Source organism: Rhinolophus hipposideros, assembly GCF_964194185.1.
Source record: "Rhinolophus hipposideros genome assembly, contig: HAP1_SCAFFOLD_219, whole genome shotgun sequence".
NCBI lineage: Eukaryota > Metazoa > Chordata > Mammalia > Chiroptera > Rhinolophidae > Rhinolophus > Rhinolophus hipposideros.
The window spans coordinates 13,283-32,012 of record NW_027668953.1 but is presented as its reverse complement, the minus strand read 5'-3'; the positions used below and the strand labels follow the sequence as shown (position 1 = coordinate 32,012).

The 18,730-nt window shown below is 38.7% G+C and overlaps 1 protein-coding gene across 1 annotated transcript in view; it reads left to right on the top strand.

Moving 5' to 3' along the window:
- LOC308495729 (ankyrin repeat domain-containing protein 26-like) overlaps window positions 1-18,475 on the top strand; it is a gene marked incomplete at its 3' end in the record, with an annotated part of 46,709 nt that extends 28,234 nt beyond the window's left edge. The window contains exons 8-11 of the mRNA XM_081080714.1: window positions 953-1,155; window positions 8,723-8,951; window positions 16,842-17,044; window positions 18,250-18,475. Coding sequence (XP_080936840.1) covers window positions 953-1,155; window positions 8,723-8,951; window positions 16,842-17,044; window positions 18,250-18,475 — 861 coding nt within the window. The remainder of the gene's footprint in view (window positions 1-952; window positions 1,156-8,722; window positions 8,952-16,841; window positions 17,045-18,249) is intronic.
- Between the last annotated feature and the right edge of the window lie 255 nt (window positions 18,476-18,730).

Sequence of the window (18,730 nt, the reverse complement as noted above, 5' to 3'; positions counted from 1 at the left end):
TGAAGAGAACAATTTGACTTGGAGCTGAGCTGCGCATCCCACAACTAGATTGGAAACTGTTACTTGACAGGGAGTTGATGGGTCCTGGAAAAAACACTGTTCCCCAATTATAAAAAAAAAATTTGTTTTAAAAAGTGTTTTTAAAAAAAGATATCTATACCTTGTTGAAGAAAATCAATCTTAAACAGGAGTTATTATCTATGAAAGGAGTACAAAAGTCATGTGAAAAAGTAGAGAATAAAAAGAGTGGAGATAAAAATTATTAAACCTCAAAATTCATATAGTCACGAATGTGGTAGAAAAGAGTGAAGCAGAACACAGTAAATTCTGGGATATTGAAGACTGAGCAAGACAGGATGTAGTAGAAAAAGTTTTTAAATCTATTTTTACAGGTTAATTCATTGATTTTTAACACACCTTAATTCATTTTGCTGCAAATTACGTTTTCGATATGCATAGTGTATGTGATTCTTCTACTCCCCTTAATGGCAGTTGTTTTTATTTTTTATTTTTTTAGATTTTCTGGAACTAAGGTGCTATTTGCTTCTCCTTTTAAATATTTCAGTTCCCATCATTATTATCACTCAATTGATCTTTGAGATTTGTTCTTTCTGGATAATCATTTGATTTTTAAGACCAATTGATATAAAACGAGACTATTAGGAAATAAAGAAAATAAAATGCACCATATTCTTAGATTATTAAGTCATATTGTTCAATTTTTAAAATTTAAAATTGATTCTCTTATTGGAATTGTTAGATGAGATGATTCAAAATATTTTCATGATTCAGATTTATTTTATTCCGTATTGATGATAAATATTTTAAACTTCAGCTTTTTTCACATTTAAATTGCCGTCCAAATCATTGACTTAAAACTAAAGAATACTAACAGACTGTAATTATTCAGTTTATAATTATTTTTAAAATGTATCCTTTCCGTTGGCTTTAGGAACCAGCAGCATCTCAAAAAAACGTACACCCGTTAAATGACCATGTTGGCGCTTACATAAGTGACATGGAACTCAGATTTAAACGTCTGGAATCTGAACTCTTCAAAGTGAAAACTTCTTGTAAAATAGAATTGGAAGAATGTAAACACCTCTACCTAGAGGAATTAAAACTTAGATCATCATTGGAAAACAAACTAAACAAGTAAGTCCAAAGTCAGAGAAAATCAATCGAGCTCATTAATTTGCCTCTAAAGTATAATTTTTATCCAGGCAGATTCCTGAGATTGATAGGAAATGAAAGCTTACTAAATAGTATAATTTTGGAAAATGATGTTAGTGAATAAATTACTTTTAAAATGTTAGTTAGTTCAGGACATTTGCATCTCTCTCCATTTTTGGTTTTACATGATTGTATTTTTCCTTCTCGCGGTTTTCATAGAGTTAATCTGATCTACCAGTCTTTAAGCAAAGTGTTTTTGAAGCTTTATGATTTAGACAACGCTATTTATTATAAAATTTCTTGTCAGAATTCCCCTAAATAGTTTTTAATGAGGTAACTATTTATTATAAGATAACAACTTAAACCAAAAGGGTTAAGTACTCCGCATATTCTGGCACTTGGTACATGTACTGTCTCCATTGTGCTCTGTGTTATTATCTCTAGAGGTCGCTTTCAGACAAGCTCTTCTTTCTAGTCTTTCTGATGTCCACAAAGGCATATATGTGAAATATAGCAGAGGGTTAACAACGTAGGGGTGAGGGTAGTATAACCCAAGAAGTGGCTAAAAAGATAAGGTGGTGAGCCTGAGGGGGTGTGTGGAAGACAGAAAGCGCAGAGCCCACGCCCAGCGCCTTGGTCACAGTGTTATATTATAAGCTACAGGCCTGCTGAGCGGTTTCGGTTCAGTCGGATCACCCACCAGGCTCCCTCCTTCTCCCCCAGAGGCTGCTGTTCTACATGACACCTCAGTCCTCAGGGTAATGAGGTCGTTACCCAAGGGCGGGGACAGCAAAGGCTTGAAAATATCTTGGTGGGATTTTTTTTTTAATTAATTTTATTGGGGTGACAATTGTTAGTAAATTTACATAGATTTCAGGTGTACAATTCTGTATTACATCGTCTATAAATCCCATTGCGTGTTCACCACCCAGAGTCAGTTCTCCTTCCATCACCATATATTTGATCCCCTTTACCCTCATCACCCACCCCCCACCCCCTTACCCTCTGGTAACCACTAAATTATTGTCTGTGTCTATGAGTTTTTGTTTCTCATTTGTTTGTCTTGTTCTTTTTGGTTTATATACCACATATCAGTGAAATCATAGGGTTCTCTGCTTTTTCTGTCTGACTTATTTCACTTAGCATTATTCTCTCGAGATCCATCCATGTTGTCACAAATGCTCCTATATCATCTTTCCTTAACGCCGAATAGTATTCCATTGTGTATATGTACCACAACTTCTTTACCCATTCATCTATCAAAGGACATTTTGGTTGTTTCCATGTCTTGGCCACCGTAAACAAAGCTGCAATGAACATTGGAGTACACGTGCCTCTATAGAGAAATGCTTTTATATTTTTGGGGTAGAAACCCAGGAGAGCGATTGCTGGGTCATATGGTAATTCTATTCGTAATTTCTTGAGGAACCTCCACACTGCCTTCCATAGCGGCTGCACCAGTCTGCATTCCCACCAACAGTGTATGAGAGTTCCTTTTTCTCCACAGCCTCTCCAACACTTGTTACTATTTGTTTTGTTGATGAAAGCCATTCTGACTGGGGTGAGGTGATATCTCATTGTGGTTTTCATTTGCATTTCTCTGATGATTAGCGATGTTGAGCATTTCTTCATATGTCTATTTGCCATTTGTATATCCTCTTTGGAAAAATGTCTCTTCAGGTCCTCTGTCCATTTTTCAATTGGGTTGTTTGTTTTTTTGTTGTTGAGTTTCATGAGTTCCTTGTATATTTTGGATATTAGCCCCTTATCAGAGGAACTGTTTGCGAAAATCTTCTCCCATTCAGTTGGTTGCCTCATTATTTTGTCAATAGTTTATTTTGCTGTGCAGAAGCTTTTCAGTTTCATATAATCCCATTTGTTTATTTTAGTTTTTACTTCCATTGCCTTTGGAGTCAAATTCATAAAATGCTCTTTGAACCCAAGGTCCATAAGTTTAGTACCTATGTTTTCTTCAATGCAGTTTATTGTGTCAGGTCTTATGCTTAAGTCTTTGATCCATTTTGAATTAATTTTGGTACATGGTGACAGATAGCAGTCCAGTTTCATTCTTTTGCACGTAGCTATCCAATTCTGCCAGCACCATTTATTGAAGAGGCTGTCTTTTCTCCATTGTATGTTTTTAGCTTCTTTGTCAAAAATTATCTGTCCATATTTATGTGGTTTTATTTCTGGGTTCTCAATTCTATTCCATTGGTCTATGTGTCTGTTTTTCCGCCAATACCAAGCTGTTTTGATTATTGTAGCCCTGTAGTACAAGGAAAAATCAGGGAGTGTGATACCTCCAGTATTGTTCTTTTTTTTTAATATTGCTATGGCTATTCGGGGTCTTTTGTGGTTCCAAACAAATCTGATGATTTTTTGTTCTATTTCTTTAAAAAATGCCATTGGGATTTTAATGGGGATTGCATTAAATCTGTATATGGCTTTGGGTAATATGGCCATTTAAACTATGTTGATTCTTCCAATCCATGAGCACGGAATGTCTTTCCATTTCTTTGTGTCTTCTTCAATTTCTTTCAAAAATGTCTTATAGTTTTCAGCATATAAATCCTTCACATCCTTGGTTAAGTTTATTCCTAGGTATTTTATTCTTTTTGCTGCAATTGCAAAAGGAATTGTTTTTTTCTATCTCTTTTTCTGAGATTTCATTGTTGGTATATAAGAAAGCAATAGACTTTTGTACGTTGATTTTGTAGCCAGCAACTTTACTGTATTCATTGATTGTTTCTAATAGCTTTTCGGTGGAGTCTTTAGGGTTTTCTATATATAGCATCATGTCATCTGCAAAGAGTGACAATTTAACTTCTTCATTCCCAATTTGGATGCCTTTTATTTCTTTCTCTTGCCTGATAGCTCTGGCGAGGACTTCCAACACTATGTTGAAAAGCAGAGGTGATAGGGGACATCCTTGTCGTGTTCCTGAACGTAGAGCAAAGGGCTTCAGCTTTTCACCATTAATTATGAGATTAGCTGAGGGCTTGTCGTATATGGCCTTTATTTTGTTGAGGTATTTTCCTTCTATACCAATTTTAGTAAGTGTTTTAATCATAAATGGATGTTGTATCTTATCAAATGCTTTTTCTGCATCAATTGATAGAATCATATGATTTTTGTCCTTTATTTTGTTTATGTGATGTATCACATTGATGGATTTGCGAATGTTGAACCATCCTTGTGCCCCGGGGATGAACCCCACTTGGTCGTGATGAATAATCTTTTTAATGCATTGTTGTATTCGATTTCCTAGAATTTTGTTTAGCATTTTAGCATCTGTATTCATCAGAGATATAGGTCTGTAGTTTTCTTTTTTTGTGTTGTCCTTACCAGGTTTTGGTATCAGGGTAATGTTGGCCTCATAAAATGAGTTAGGGAGTACTGACTCTTCTTCAATTTTTTGGAAGAGTTTGAGCAGGATTGGTATTAGATCCTCTTTGAAGGTTTGGTAGAATTCACTGGTGAAGCCATCTGGTCCAGGACTTTTGATTTTGGGAAGGTTTTTGATGACTGATTCAATTTCGTTACTGGTGATCGGCCTGTTAAGATTTTCCAGTTCTTCATGATTCAGCCTTGGAAGGCTATATGTTTCTAAGAACTTGTCCATTTCTTCTAAGTTATTAAATTTGGTGGCATATAGTCCTTCATAGTATTCTTGGATAATCCTTTGTATTTCTGTGGTGTCCGCGATAACTTCCCCTTTTTCACTTCTGATTTTGTTAATTAGTGTCTTCTCTCTTTTTATCTTAGTGAGTCTAGCCAAGGGTTTGTCGATTTTGTTAATCTTTTCAAAGAACCAGCTTTTTGTCACATTAATTTTTTCTATTGTCTTTTTGTTCTCTATTTCATTTAGTTCTGCTCTGATTTTTGTTATTTCCTTTCTTCTGCTGACCTTGGGTTTCGCTTGTTCTTCTTTTTCTAGTTTTTTAAGGTGTAACATGAGGTTATTTATTTGGGATTTTTCTTGTTTCTTGAGATAGGCCTGTAATGATATAAATTTCCCTCTTAAAACTGCTTTCGCGGCATCCCAAAAATTTTGGTAGGATGTATTTTCATTGTCATTTGTTTCTATGTATCTTTTGAGCTCTCCTCTAATTTCTTCTTTGACCCAGTCGTTCTTTAATAGTATGTTGTTTAATCTCCATGTATTTGTGTTTTTTCCTGCTTTCTTTTTGCAGTTGATATCCAATTTCAAAGCTTTGTGATCAGAGAATATGCTTGGTATGATTTCAATCTTCTTAAATTTGCTGAGGCTGATTTTGTGTCCCAATATATGGTCTATCCTTCAGAATGTTCCATGTACCCTAGAAAAGAATGTATAGTCTGATGTTTTAGGATGAAGTGCTCTATATATGTCAATGATGTCCAATTCATCTAATGTGTCATTTAGGGCTGCGATTTCGTTATTTATCTTCTGTTTGGATGATCTATCCATAGCTGTCAATGATGTATTTAAGTCCCCTAGTATAATTGTGTTTTGGTCAATTTCTCCCTTTAGTTCTGTTAGTAGTTGCTTGGTATATTTCGGTGCTCCCTGATTGGGGGCATAAATATTGATGACTGTTATGTCTTCTTGTTGTATAGTCCCCTTTACCATTATGAAATGTCCATCTTTGTCTCTTGTTATCTTTTTCACCCTGAAGTCTGTTTCATCGGAAATCATTATGGCTACACCTGATTTTCTCTGGGTACCATTTGCTTGGCGTGTCAATTTCCACCCTTTCACTTTGAGTCTATGCTTGTCCTTGTAGCTGAGATGTGTCTCTTGTAGGCAGCATATGGTTGGGTTTAGTTTTTTGATCCAATCTGCTACTCTGTGTCTCTTTATTGGTGAGTTCAGTCCATTTACATTTAGGGTGATTATTGATATGTGAGGATTTCCTGTCATTCTGTCTTTAGTTTTCTGGTAAGGCTGTGTCTCCATTGTTTCTTTGCCTTTTTGTTGTTGTCTGTTATTTCTGTGTGGTGGTATTCTATGATGTTTCCCTCTGTTTCTTCTTTTATTACAGTATATATTTCAGATTGGATGTTTTTTGAGTGGTTACCCTTGAGTTTATGTAAAAGAAAGTTTGATATTTAGAGTATTCCAGTTTCTTCAGTACGCTTACTTTCTCTATTCCCATATTCCAGTTCAGGCCTTTACGCTCCCCCTTTTTATGTTTCGGTTGCCACAAGTTGTCCCTGTTGATGGTGGTCTAATAGCCTCCTTTAGTATTTCTTGTAGTGCAGGTTGTGTATTAGAAAATTCCCTCAGCTTCTGGATGTCTGGAAAGGTCTTTATTCCTCCTTCATATCTAAAAGAGATCTTTGCTGGATATATTATTCTTGGCTCATGATTTCTCTCTTTCAATAGTTTGAATATTTGGTTCCATTCCCTCCTAGCTTGTAGAGTTTCTGCTGAAAAATCTGATGATAATCTAATGGGCTTTCCTTTGTAAGTTACCGTCTTCTTTTCCCTGGCTGCCTTGAGGATTCTTTCTTTGTCATTGATTTTAGACAGCTTCAATACAATGTGCCTTGGTGAAGGCCTGTTGGGATTGAGGTAATTGGGTGTTCTATTTGCTTCTTGGATTCGAGGATCCAGTTCTGTCCACAACTTTGGGAAGTTCTCATCGACGATTTGTTTGAATATATTCTCTGTTCCCTTCCCTCTTTCTTCTCCTTCTGGTATGCCCATTATTCTTATATTGCTCTTTCTGATGGAGTCAGAAAGTTCTTGTAGAGTTCTTTCATTTCTTTTAAGTCTCAAGTCTCTTTCTTCTTCCCTCTGTGTAAATTCCAGGTTCCTATCTTCGATGTCACTGATTCTTTCCTCCATCTGGTCAACTCTACTACCTAAGCTGGATATTTTATTGTTAATTTCTTCTATTGAGTTCTTAATCTCCAGAAATTCTATTTGGTTCTTTTTCAAGATTTCAATCTCTTTTGTAAAATGTTCATGGTGTTCTTTGATTGTGTTTCTGAGTTCATTAAACTGCCTTTCTGTGTTTTCTTGCATCTCGTTCAGTTTTTTCAGAATTGCGATCTTGAATTCTCTGTCATTTAAATCACAAAGGTCCGTATCTCTAAGTTCCTTTTCTGGAGACTTTTCATTTTCTTTCTGAGCTATCTTGTTGCCTTGGTTATTCATGGCAATCACTGATTTACTATTTCTCTTCCTAGACATCTACAGGAGTGTCTTCTGCAACAGGTTGATAGGTATGCGAAGAGCTTTTGGAGTTCCAAAGCTCTTTGTGCACCAGATTCAGAGCCCGTTTGTTTCAGCAGTTCTGTTTACTCCCGCAGGGATCCGCCCAGATAGGTGGGGCCAGGGGCGGGGTGAGTTGTGAGAGGTGGCCCAGAGCAATGGCGGCGACCACCACCACAGCCAGTCCTGCTTCCACAGCTCCCTCCCCTTTGCCAGAACTAGTTGAGCTGCGAATCTGTGTCTGCGGTCCACAGTTCTCAGAGCAGCAAATATTCTGTCCTTTGATCCGACACTGCTACTTTATCGCTTCTAGCACCGGGCTGGTGGGGGCGGGGCGAGCTCTGGGAGGGTAAGGAGGGGGCGGCTAGTCTCCGTGCCTAAGGCTTCCGTTCTCCGCTCGGCAGTGAGGGCTTAAACCACCGATTTCAGCCCTCTTCCCTCAGTCTTTGCTCCGAGGTCTGCCGTGATCGTTGGGTTCAGCGGTTTTGTATGCTGCCCCCTCAGCCCTGTGGGCCGTAAGAGGAGCCCTAGCAGTCCGAGTCCTTCCCTCTCCCGCAGTTGCGGAAGATCCGGGCGCAGCGGGCTCCGAGCACTGAGCTAGGTCTGTGTCCTGCGCCCGCGCGGCTCCGTCTCCGCACTTCTCCTCTCCCTCCTCCCCCGCTCGCGCGATTCACCCACCTGGAGGTGAATTCAGTAGTCGGCCTCTTCGTCTTGCCTGTCTGCTGTGCAAGGAGTCCTTTGTGGAGTTATTGTTGTCCGATTCGTTGTAAATTCCAGGGGAGCGTTACAGAGGCTCACCTCACGCCGCCATTTTTTTTTATCTCCCCCGGGATTTCTAAAAAATTCTAAACTCGTTTGCTATGTATGTCTCATGGCAATCCTCAAGAATCTTATTGGTTCAGCCATTGCAGAAGGCAGCAAGTATTATCTGTGAAGCCGTGGATGTCACTGATAGCCCTTTTCCTCCCCTCCCTACTTTGAATTTCTTCTTAGTCTGGCATCCCCATAGAAACATATGTGCTTGTTTAGGATAATTTGAAACCTATCCTTGTGCATGGTAGGTCTGCCCTGACGCATTTTCAATGTTAAAATGCTGTTTAATGGGGGCCGGCCGGGTGGTGCAGGTGGTTAGAGCTCTATGCTCCTAACTCCGAAGGCTGCCGGTTCGATTCCCACATGGGCCAGTGGGCTCTCAAAAACCAAAAAAAAAATAAAAATAAAAAAAAATTAAAAAAAAATGCTGTTTAATGGGAAATTTCTTTTACTATTTATTATGGCAACTTGAAAAAAATGCAAGTCATTCAGGAAAAATAAAATACTAAGCCTTTGTTCTTACAATCTTCACAGTGCTAATGACACGCTGGCAGAGATGAGAGCCCAGCTTCTCATGAAGACACCACGGAACACTTTACTCAGCCGCGCTCCTGGGAGGCCTGTCCTGCTGCCACCTTGTATTGGAAGGATAAGTGATGGGTTCCTACCTCGAGGAAATCTCGCTCCAAGAGAACAGTCGGTGATTCCTAGGTCAACCCCACAGACTTCTAATAATAATGACACGTTCACCTACTTCATGAAGGTTAGTTATATTATCTTCTTTCCTTTGGGTTTCAGATGTCCGATATAATTCTTGTTCTTAACTTGGTGAGATTCTCAGTTGTTTCATTGACTAATGCACACAATGTGAAAGGCATAATTATGTGTGTTAATGTAGGAAGGAGACAGAAATTTTACAATCTTTTGTAAGTCCCTGCATCTCCCATGTTTTAAGAGCTACCTGTCATTAACTGTATTCAATAAATGTAATTAACTGACACATTTTAAATTTCTGGAAAAGCTGCTTTTCAATTAGATTTTACAAATGAAATGTTATTGCCTAACAACGAATGGTATGCTTTGAGATGCTTTGGCTTACTTCTGCATTGGTTTTAATTTGGCGATGGTTTATAACAATTTTAGTTTTCCTACAGCCCAGTTTTGCCACCCCTAAGCGTAAGTGAATGATTGACATTCACTAACTATAGGTTGATGTTTCTTATTTCCATGAAACCGAGGTAAATCCTTGTTATGAATTCTGCAAACTTGTAACACTGAAAAGATTAATTTGTTCTTTCTAAGTTAAAAGTTGTTCTCTTTGTACATAATAGTACATCCTTAATTTCTATTTTACTTATAGCATTTTTTATTTTGATGAGTTAAAATGTTTTGCTTAAAAAGTAATAATAAAATAAAATATCTTGCTAAGCAACAGTACATTTTCTAAAGAGGTAAATTGAGCAAATATTTGAATTTTTAAAATGAAGTTCACTTATATCTGTACATCTTTTTTTTTAAATGGAGATTTAAGGAGATTAAAAAGAAATAGAAGTTGTAGCTCTAGAATTTTTTTTAATTAGTTTCAGGTGCACAAGACAAGGTAATACTTAGACGTTCATCATTTATTGCCCTCACACTGTGAACCCCTCCTCCCCCATTTCCCCTTCCACTATCCCTCCGACCTTGCACCGAGCCTTCACATTATATATATAAAATTATAGTTGGCATTCATTATTGTTCAGCTTTGGGCGTACAGTAGTACATTGATCAAGCATCTACATCTTCCCTGAGGTGGTCTCCCAGATGGGACCTGTGTCCATCAGATACCCTACAAAATCTTTACAACATTATTGATTACGTTCCCGAAATTATTTTTCAAAAACCCTGAGGCCATTTTGTGGTTACCGACTGTTTTCTAATCCCCTCACCGTCCCCCTTATCCCCCCCCCATCTAACAACCCTCAGCTTTTTCCTCTTTGTCCCCAGAACTGTTTCTGATTAGTTCATTCACTGATTCTTTTCTTTACATTCCGCATATAAGTGAGATCATATGGTACTTGTCTTTCTCTTTCTGACTTATTTCGCTTAACATAATGTTCTCTAGATCCATCCATGTTGTTGCAAATGGTAAGATTTCTTTTTTCTTTATGGCTGCGTAATACTCCAATATCTGTACATTTTGGCATCACTTGAATAATTGATGACTGAGGTGGCAATGATATGGCATCTTTAATAGCAACTTGTTTTCTTTGTGTAATATTGTTATTAAAATGTCCATTTTTAATCTCATTTCTTAAGTTCTTCATTCAGCTCCAGGATTTCTGTTTGGACCTTTTTTATAGTTTTCATATCTTAGATAAAGTACTCCTTCTGTTCGTTAATTTTACTCCTGAATTCGTTGAACTGCCTTGTGAGTTTTCTTGTATCTCATTGAGATTCTTCATGACTGCTGTTTTGAAATCTCGGTCACAGAGATCACAATCTTCATGACTTTGACTTGGTTTCTGGAGAAGTGTCATCTTCTCTCAGTGTTACCATGTCACCTTGGTTGTTCATGCTGCTGGATAGCTTGTTCTTCTGCAGGCTCATTTGAAGTAGTGAACACTTTCTTATTTACGTACATTTTGATTCGAGCAATTCAGCAGCTAGATAATTAGACGTCTCTGTTTTGTTTTTCAGTAGCTGATGCAATAGCACAGTTTCTGTTGTCTCTCACTGGTGCTACTTGAGCCTGGGGGGTCCAGGTGTGGGGGCTTAGCTGTGAGTGTGGGAGTGCTGGCCTGGGTGACCAGGGTGATGGGTGTTGCCGCTGTATCCAGATCACCAGGGAGTCTGGGCACCAGCACCGTGGGAGGGAACAGGAGAAGGGGGTGGTCAGGGAGAGCCTGTCTTGAGTCCACTGAGCCCACCTGGTTCCCCGTGGCCCTGGTAGCACTGTGCTGTGGGTGGAGGCTGGAGAAGTATTTCTGCTGCTGCTACTGGTCTCTGGTGGTGCCAGCACTGCTCTTCCTTCCTTCCTTCCTTCCTTCCTTCTTTCCTTCCTTCCTTCCTTCCTTCCTTCCTTCCTTCCTTCCTTCCTTCCTTCCTTCTTTCCTTCCTTCCTTCCTTCCTTCCTTTCTTTCGTAACAGCTTCAAGGAGATGTAATGAACATAGCATGCAGTTCACTCATTTAAAGTATGCAGAGCAGTGGCTTTTAGTGTATTCAAAGCTTTATGCAGTCATCATCACAATCAGTTTTACAACATTTTCATCACCCTGGAAACTATCTGTGTACTGTTAGCCTTCACCGTGTGCCCGTCTGCCCTTCCCACTCTTCCTAGCCCTAGGGAACCACTAGTGAACTCTCTGCTCCATATTGTGGTTTTGATGTATTTTCTGATGACTAATGATGCTGAGCTATCTTTTCACTTGCTTATTGTCCATTTGTATAACTTCTTTGAAGAACTGATGATTCAATTCCATTGCCCATTAAAATTGATTCGTCTTTTTCTTGTTGAATTGTAATAATTCTTTATATATCCTAGATACAAATCGATTATCAGATATAGGATTTTCAAATATTTCTCCCTCTCATTAGCTTGCCTTTTCAGTTTTTCAATGGTGTCCTTTAAAGCATAGAGTTTTTTTTTTTTATTTTAATGAAGTCCAGTTATCTACTTTTGTTTGGTACTGTCATATCTAAGACACGATTGCCAACTCCAGTCATGAAGACATGAAGCTTCTTCAAAGCTTTTATAGTTTTGGTTTTTACCTTTTGAAATAATTTTATATATGGTATGATGTAGAGGTTTAATTTTTCTTTTGCATGTGGATATCCAGTAGAACCAGTATCGTTAGTTCAAAAGACTGTTCATGCCCAACTGGATTTTTCGGCACCCTTGTCAAAAATCACTTGACTATATATATGAGGGTTAATTTTTGGATCATCTTTTCCAATTTATTGGTCTATAGATCTGTCCTTACGCCATTACCAAATCAAATGTTATGAGAACGCTTCCCCAGTCATCTTGCATATTACCAGATGCCTTATGGAATAATAAAATGTCAATGTAGGTGAATATCTTTAATTCCACTTCTATGGAGATGTTTTGCTTCTGGATGGAGCCTGTGGCCCGCAGACCTTGGTGACCTTATGACATGATGGGATATTAGGCTTACAAAGTCGACTCATTCCTTTTGTTTTCTTCATTCAAAACATTAATCTTTAACCCAGTGCCTCCCTTTCACTCCCATTTCCATCAAATGTCGGTAATAGGATCTGATACTTGGTGGACAACTTTCTTCATTTTGTCTATCTCCTAATCCATAGCCTCTTCCATAGATTTCACTGTCTAGGAAGGAGAAGATGAAACTTGGACCATCTGCTTTCCTCTTTAGAAATCTCTCTAATCCATCATCTTGCAATTGAAAAGTAGATTCTGTTTGACCCGGTTCTTTTCTGAAACACTGGTGCCAGTCTTGTTCTTGGCATAGATCCCACATTCTCAGAAACACATTGAGATGCATAGTTGTACCTTTAGCTTCATATATAATTAATGGAATAAATATTTCACCCATCCAAAGAAAACATTTCAAGAGTACAGCTGTTAAAAATTAGGAAGTAACTAATCAATCAGAAACAAGTAAAAGATTTGTTTGGGGCAGACAGCAGGAAGACCTACACCTGAACACCCAGCTCGCATTGTGGCCCGAGCCTCCCCACAACATGGGGCTGGATTCCAAGGTTCAGATCCTCAGAGACATAACCAACAGGAGTTGTGTTGTCCTTTGTGAAGGAGTCTTGGAATTCACAGGGAATGTCTTTCAACATATTCTGTTCATTAGGAGCCAGTCACTAATGTTGACCCATATTCTAGTGGTTTTATGCAATGAATATTTCAAAATTTACGGACACATTTAAAAACCACCTTGATCTGTCCACTGGCCACAATTCTTTACATTCCCCCCACATGGAAAATACACTCATCCCTACACAATACTCGCCACAGGTCTCAATTTAATGGCATCAGGCTCAGGTTCGAATCTAAGATTTCACCATCTTAGTCTGGTGCAAATGGGGGTGAAGGGCCTGGGTTTTGGTTTCTAGGATAAAGCTCCTTGAGGACAATTCCTTTCAATATGAAAACATGAGAAAGGAAGAGACAAGTTATCTACCACCCACACACCCAACATTCTGCTCGACTGCTGAAGTTTCCCCTGCAGAAATAGAAAGTGGAAGGCACGTTAGTCCATAGCAATTCTGAAATACAGCCTGATGTGTGCTGTCCGTTCTTTGATTAGGACTTAGTCCTAATCATGCCAATGCTTCTCCATGGCCCTTGGCTGTCCCCTGTGAGCTCTTTGTTCTGTCCTTTTCATAAGAAATGACCTGTGCTTGCAGCTCTTCCCTCAGCGTCATTCCTCCACCCAAATGTCTAAGACCCACAGGCCTCCTCTATTTTTCACTCTCTTGGTTTTTATTAGTCCAAGGTAACAAGGTGGTTTTTTGCTACTTGACTATCCTAAAAACTTGGAGTTGCGTGAGAGTTTCTTGGGGTTCGTGCCATTAGAAAAGCCACCGTCATACATCGTTTTGAGATAAGCTCTTGGGCTTCCTGTAGCTGTTGTAGGACCATGCCTATAAAATTCTTTTCCTCTTAAGAGCCTTCCAGGAATTTAAGGCCCCACCTTAACTCTTTCGAAGTCTTGAGGAAGGCTTTACAGTCTTGTCCTCATCCGTAGATCATGTCTTCCTGGGAGCACAGCGAATTTGATCTTCACTCAGAAGCCATTTCTTTATTTTAGCATGATTTGACAACAGGGCATGTGGGAGAGGCTGTAATGGGAAACACATTTGAACACAATAAGTCCTGGTTCCTTTACAGTTCACAGTCTTTCGTTAGCTCATGTATCTCATGGATTTTACTTGGTTACTTCACAGCAAAAGTCCCCTTTCATCCGGATTTCAGACTCATTTTCTTCACTAGCTGAGAAGTCTTTGTGGCCAGCCTCTTTAGGGGCCCGCAAGCCCCCAATAACCGTCTCTTGGAGGCTCTTGTGGGTGTCGTTCTCATTCTTCTCCACATCCTTTCGGGTTCCACCTACCTCCTGGTGGAAAGGCACTCCTACAGGTTTTAGATTGCTTTTCTTTGTGGCTCACACCATTTTGAATATCAGTATCAATGCCAGTTGTTCATTGCTGCTCAAGAAACCAACTCAAAAGCTAGTGGCTCAAAACAGCATCTGTTTTGTTCACCAGTAATGCAGTTGAGTGAAGCTCAGTCAGACTAGCTCATTTCTGTTCCACTTGGCATCAGCTGCGTTGCCATGAAGCTGCGAATGAGAATCATCTAAAGGCTGTTACACACACGTGTAGCAGTTGAAGCGGGGTTTTGGCCGGGATGCCCACTGGGGCCGTCTCAGCGCGAACATCTGTAGGAGGCCTCACTGTGTGTCCTGGGCTTCTTCATCTGCACAACATGGTGGCTGGGTTCTCAGGGCGAGCTTCCCGAGAGAAAGTCAGATGGAACCTATATCACATTTTCTGCCGCAGGCATAGCATTCTCACAGCAGTTCTGCCCTATTCCATGCACTAGAATCCAGTTACTTCCTAAGGCCAGCACATATTAAAAGGGAGGGAATTTCATGGAGAAATGTCAAGAATTTGTAGCCATGTTTTAAAAACACTACATCTATCCAATCACCTCATCTTACAAAATAAGCATTGTATCTACAGGAAAGTAGTTCTACCCAACTCAGTATCACTGAAATTCCAGCAGATTTGTTGTTATTATTGCTGTTTAGGATGTTCTTGTATATTGTGGAAAGAGAGGATTACAAGATAGCATTATCAAATTAAGACACTTTTTTGTTGTTGAAAAAAATGTAGCGATCATCTCACTAAACATCACAGTGTGAGATGTGATTTCTCCTTAACCTTGGGAATCATTTCTTCTTGAAAGCAATTCAAATTACCATGAAACATTTGTAGCTGACGGAGACCTAACTATCTCAAGATGAGTTACTCGTAACTCCCTACAACTTCGTAAGAAATTATGGACAGTTAAAATGGGGAACAGGTGAGAGACTATCAACTCAGAGGTGACTTACAGTGATTTTATAGAAGAAAAACATGAACCAATCATTCAGGAAATCGTAGAAAATCAAGTACAGATGTTGTGTGGCAAAGTTGATGACAATAAAGGATACATTTTTGAGTCTCCTGGTGCTTTTCTCTTTGTTCTCCATTCTGAGTAATTCAAGTTTCCACATTCCAAGGATCTACTATAGTATGGATGACATTTTATGGCAACTGAGTTTATTTCACAAGTTGATACTGGTTTGGGGTTAGACTATTCTCAGTCAACTTCCTTCGTAACCAAATCATACTATCTTACTCATTCAGAATGAGGCTCTCAAAGCAAAACTGGAAACTGCATCTTCAGAATGTCTCCATCTGTGGGGTGGCCAGTTGGCTCCATGGTTAGAGCATCGTGCTGGTTCCAATCCTTGGTAACGAAGGTCGATGGTTCGATTCCCACATGGACCAGTTAGCTACACCCTCCACAACTAGGTTGAAAACAATGGCTGGAGCTTGGAGCTGAGCCCCCAGTGGGCGGCCGGCCAGTTGGTTCAGTGGTTAGAGCGCAGTGCTCATAACACCAAGGTTGCCGGTTCGATTCCCGCATGGGTCAGTGAGCTGTACCCTCCATAACTAGTAGATTGAAGAGAACAATTTGACTTGGAGCTGAGCTGCGCATCCCACAACTAGATTGGAAACTGTTACTTGACAGGGAGTTGATGGGTCCTGGAAAAAACACTGTTCCCCAGTTATAAAAAAAAAATTTGTTTTAAAAAGTTTTTTTATAAAAAGGTATCTATAGCTTATTGAAGAAAATCAATCTTAAACAAGAGTTATTATCTATGAAAGGAGTACAAAAGTCATGTGAAAAAGTGAGAATAAAAAGAGTGGAGATAAAAATTATTAAACCTCAAAATTCATATAGTCACAAATGTGGTAGAAAAGAGTGAAGCAGAACACAGTAAATTCTGGGATATTGAAGACTGAGCAAGACAGGATGTAGTAGAAAAAAATTTTTAAATCTATTTTTACAGGTTAATTCATTAATTTTTAACACGTCTTAATTCATTTTGCTGCAAATTACGTTTTCAATATGCATAGTGTATGTGATTCTTCTACTCCCCTTAATGGCAGTTGTTTTTATTTTATTTTTTTTAGATTTCTGGAACAAAGGTGGTATTTGCTTCTCCTTTTTAATATTTCAGTTCCCATCATTATTGTCACTCAGTTGATGTTTGAGATTTGTTCTTTCTGAAAAATCGTTTGATTTTTAAGACCAATTGATATAAAACGAGACTATTAGGAAATACAGAAAATAAAATGCACCATATTCTTAGATTATTAAGTCATATTGTTCAATTTTTAAAATTTAAAATTGATTCTCTTATTGGAATTGTTAGATGAGATGATTCAAAATATTTTCATGATTCAGATTTATTTTATTCCGTATTGATGATAAATATTTTAAACTTCAGCTTTTTTCACATTTAAATTGCCGTCCAAATCATTGACTTAAAACTAAAGAATACAAATAGACTGTAATTATTCAGTTTATAATTATTTTTAAAATGTATCCTTTCTGTTGGCTTTAGGAACAAGCAGCATCTCAAAAAAACGTACACCCATTAAATGACCATGATGGCGCTTCCCTAAGTGACATGGAACTCAGAATTAAACGTCTGGAATCTGAACTCTCCAAAGTGGAAACTTCTCGTAAAATAGAATTGGAAGAATGTAAACACCTCTACCTAGAGGAATTAAAACTTATCACATCATTGGAAAACAAACTAAACAAGTAAGTCCAAACAAAGTCAGAGAAAATCAATCGAGCTCATTAATTTGCCTCTAAAGTATAATTTTTATCCAGGCAGATTCCCGAGATTGATAGGAAATGAAAGCTTACTAAATAGTATAATTTTGGAAAATGATGTTAGTGAATAAATTACTTTTAAAATGTTAGTTAGTTCAGGACATTTGCATCTCTCTCCATTTTTGGTTTTACATGATTGTATTTCTCCTTCTCGCGGTTTTCATACAGTTAATCTGATCTACCAGTCTTTAAGCAAAGTGTTTTTGAAGCTTTATGATTTAGACAACGCTATTTATTATAAAATTTCTTGTCAGAATTCCCCTAAATAGTTTTTAGTGAGGTAACTATTTATTATAAGATAACAACTTAAACCCAAAGGGTTAAGTACTCCGCATGTTCTGGCACTTGGTACATGTACTGTCTCCATTGTGCTCTGTGTTATTATCTCTAGAGGTCGCTTTCAGACAAGCTCTTCTTTCTAGTCTTTCTGATGTCCACAAAGGCATACATGTGAAATATAGCAGAGGATTAACAACGTAGGGGTGAGGGTAGTATAACCCAAGAAGTGGCTAAAAAGATAAGGTGGTGAGCCTGAGGGGGTGTGTGGAGGCAGGAAGCGCAGAGCCCACGCCCAGCGCCTTGGCCACAGTGTTATATTATAAGCTACAGGCCTGCTGAGCGGTTTCATTCAGTAGGATCACCAACCAGGCTCCCTCCTTCTCCCCCAGAGGCTGTTGTTCTAAATGACACCTCAGTCCTCATGGTAATGAGGGCGTTACCCAAGGGCGGTGACTGCAAAGGCTTGAAAATATCTTGGTGGGATTTTTTAAAAATTCTAAACTCGTTTGCTATGTATGTCTCATGGCAATCTTCAAGAATCTTATTGGTTCAGCCATTGTAGAAGGCAGCAAGTATTATCTGTGAAGCCGTGGATGTCACTGATAGCCCGTTTCCTCCCCTCCCTACTTTGAATTTCTTCTTAGTCTGGTGTCCCCATAGAAACATATGTGCTTGTTTAGGATAATTTGAAACCTATCCTTGTGCATGGTAGGTCTGCCCTGACGCATTTTCAATGTTAAAATGCTGTTTAATGGGAAATTCCTTTTACTATTTATTATGGCAGCTTGAAAAAAATGCAAGTCATTCAGGAAAAATAACATTCAAAGCTTTGTGTCTTACAATCTTCACAGTGCTAATGAAAGACTGGCAGAGGCTAGAACCGATCTTCAGGCAAAGGAACAGCCCAAGGAGTTTCTCAGCACTGCTCTTAGGAGGGGAGTCCTTGAGCCACCATGTGTTGGGAGTTTGAATACTGAGTTACTCCTCAGTGGAAATCCTGCTCCAAGAGAAAATTTGGTGATTCCTAAGTCAACCGCACGGGCTTCAAATGACATCATGGGGTATTACTGTCCCAAGGTTAGTTATATTAGCTTCTTTCCCTTGCGTTTCAGATTTCTTTCTTTTTTATTTCTTTGATATAATATTGTTTTGTTTTGTCTTATATATTCATTGGGGTGATATTGGTTAGTGAAATCATATGGGTTTCAAGTGTACATTTCCATAATACATCTTGTATATATTTCACTGTGTGTTCACCATCCCGAGTCAGTTCTCCTTCCATCGCCATGTATTTGACCCCCTTTTCCCTCTTCTACCTCTCTCTCTCCCCCC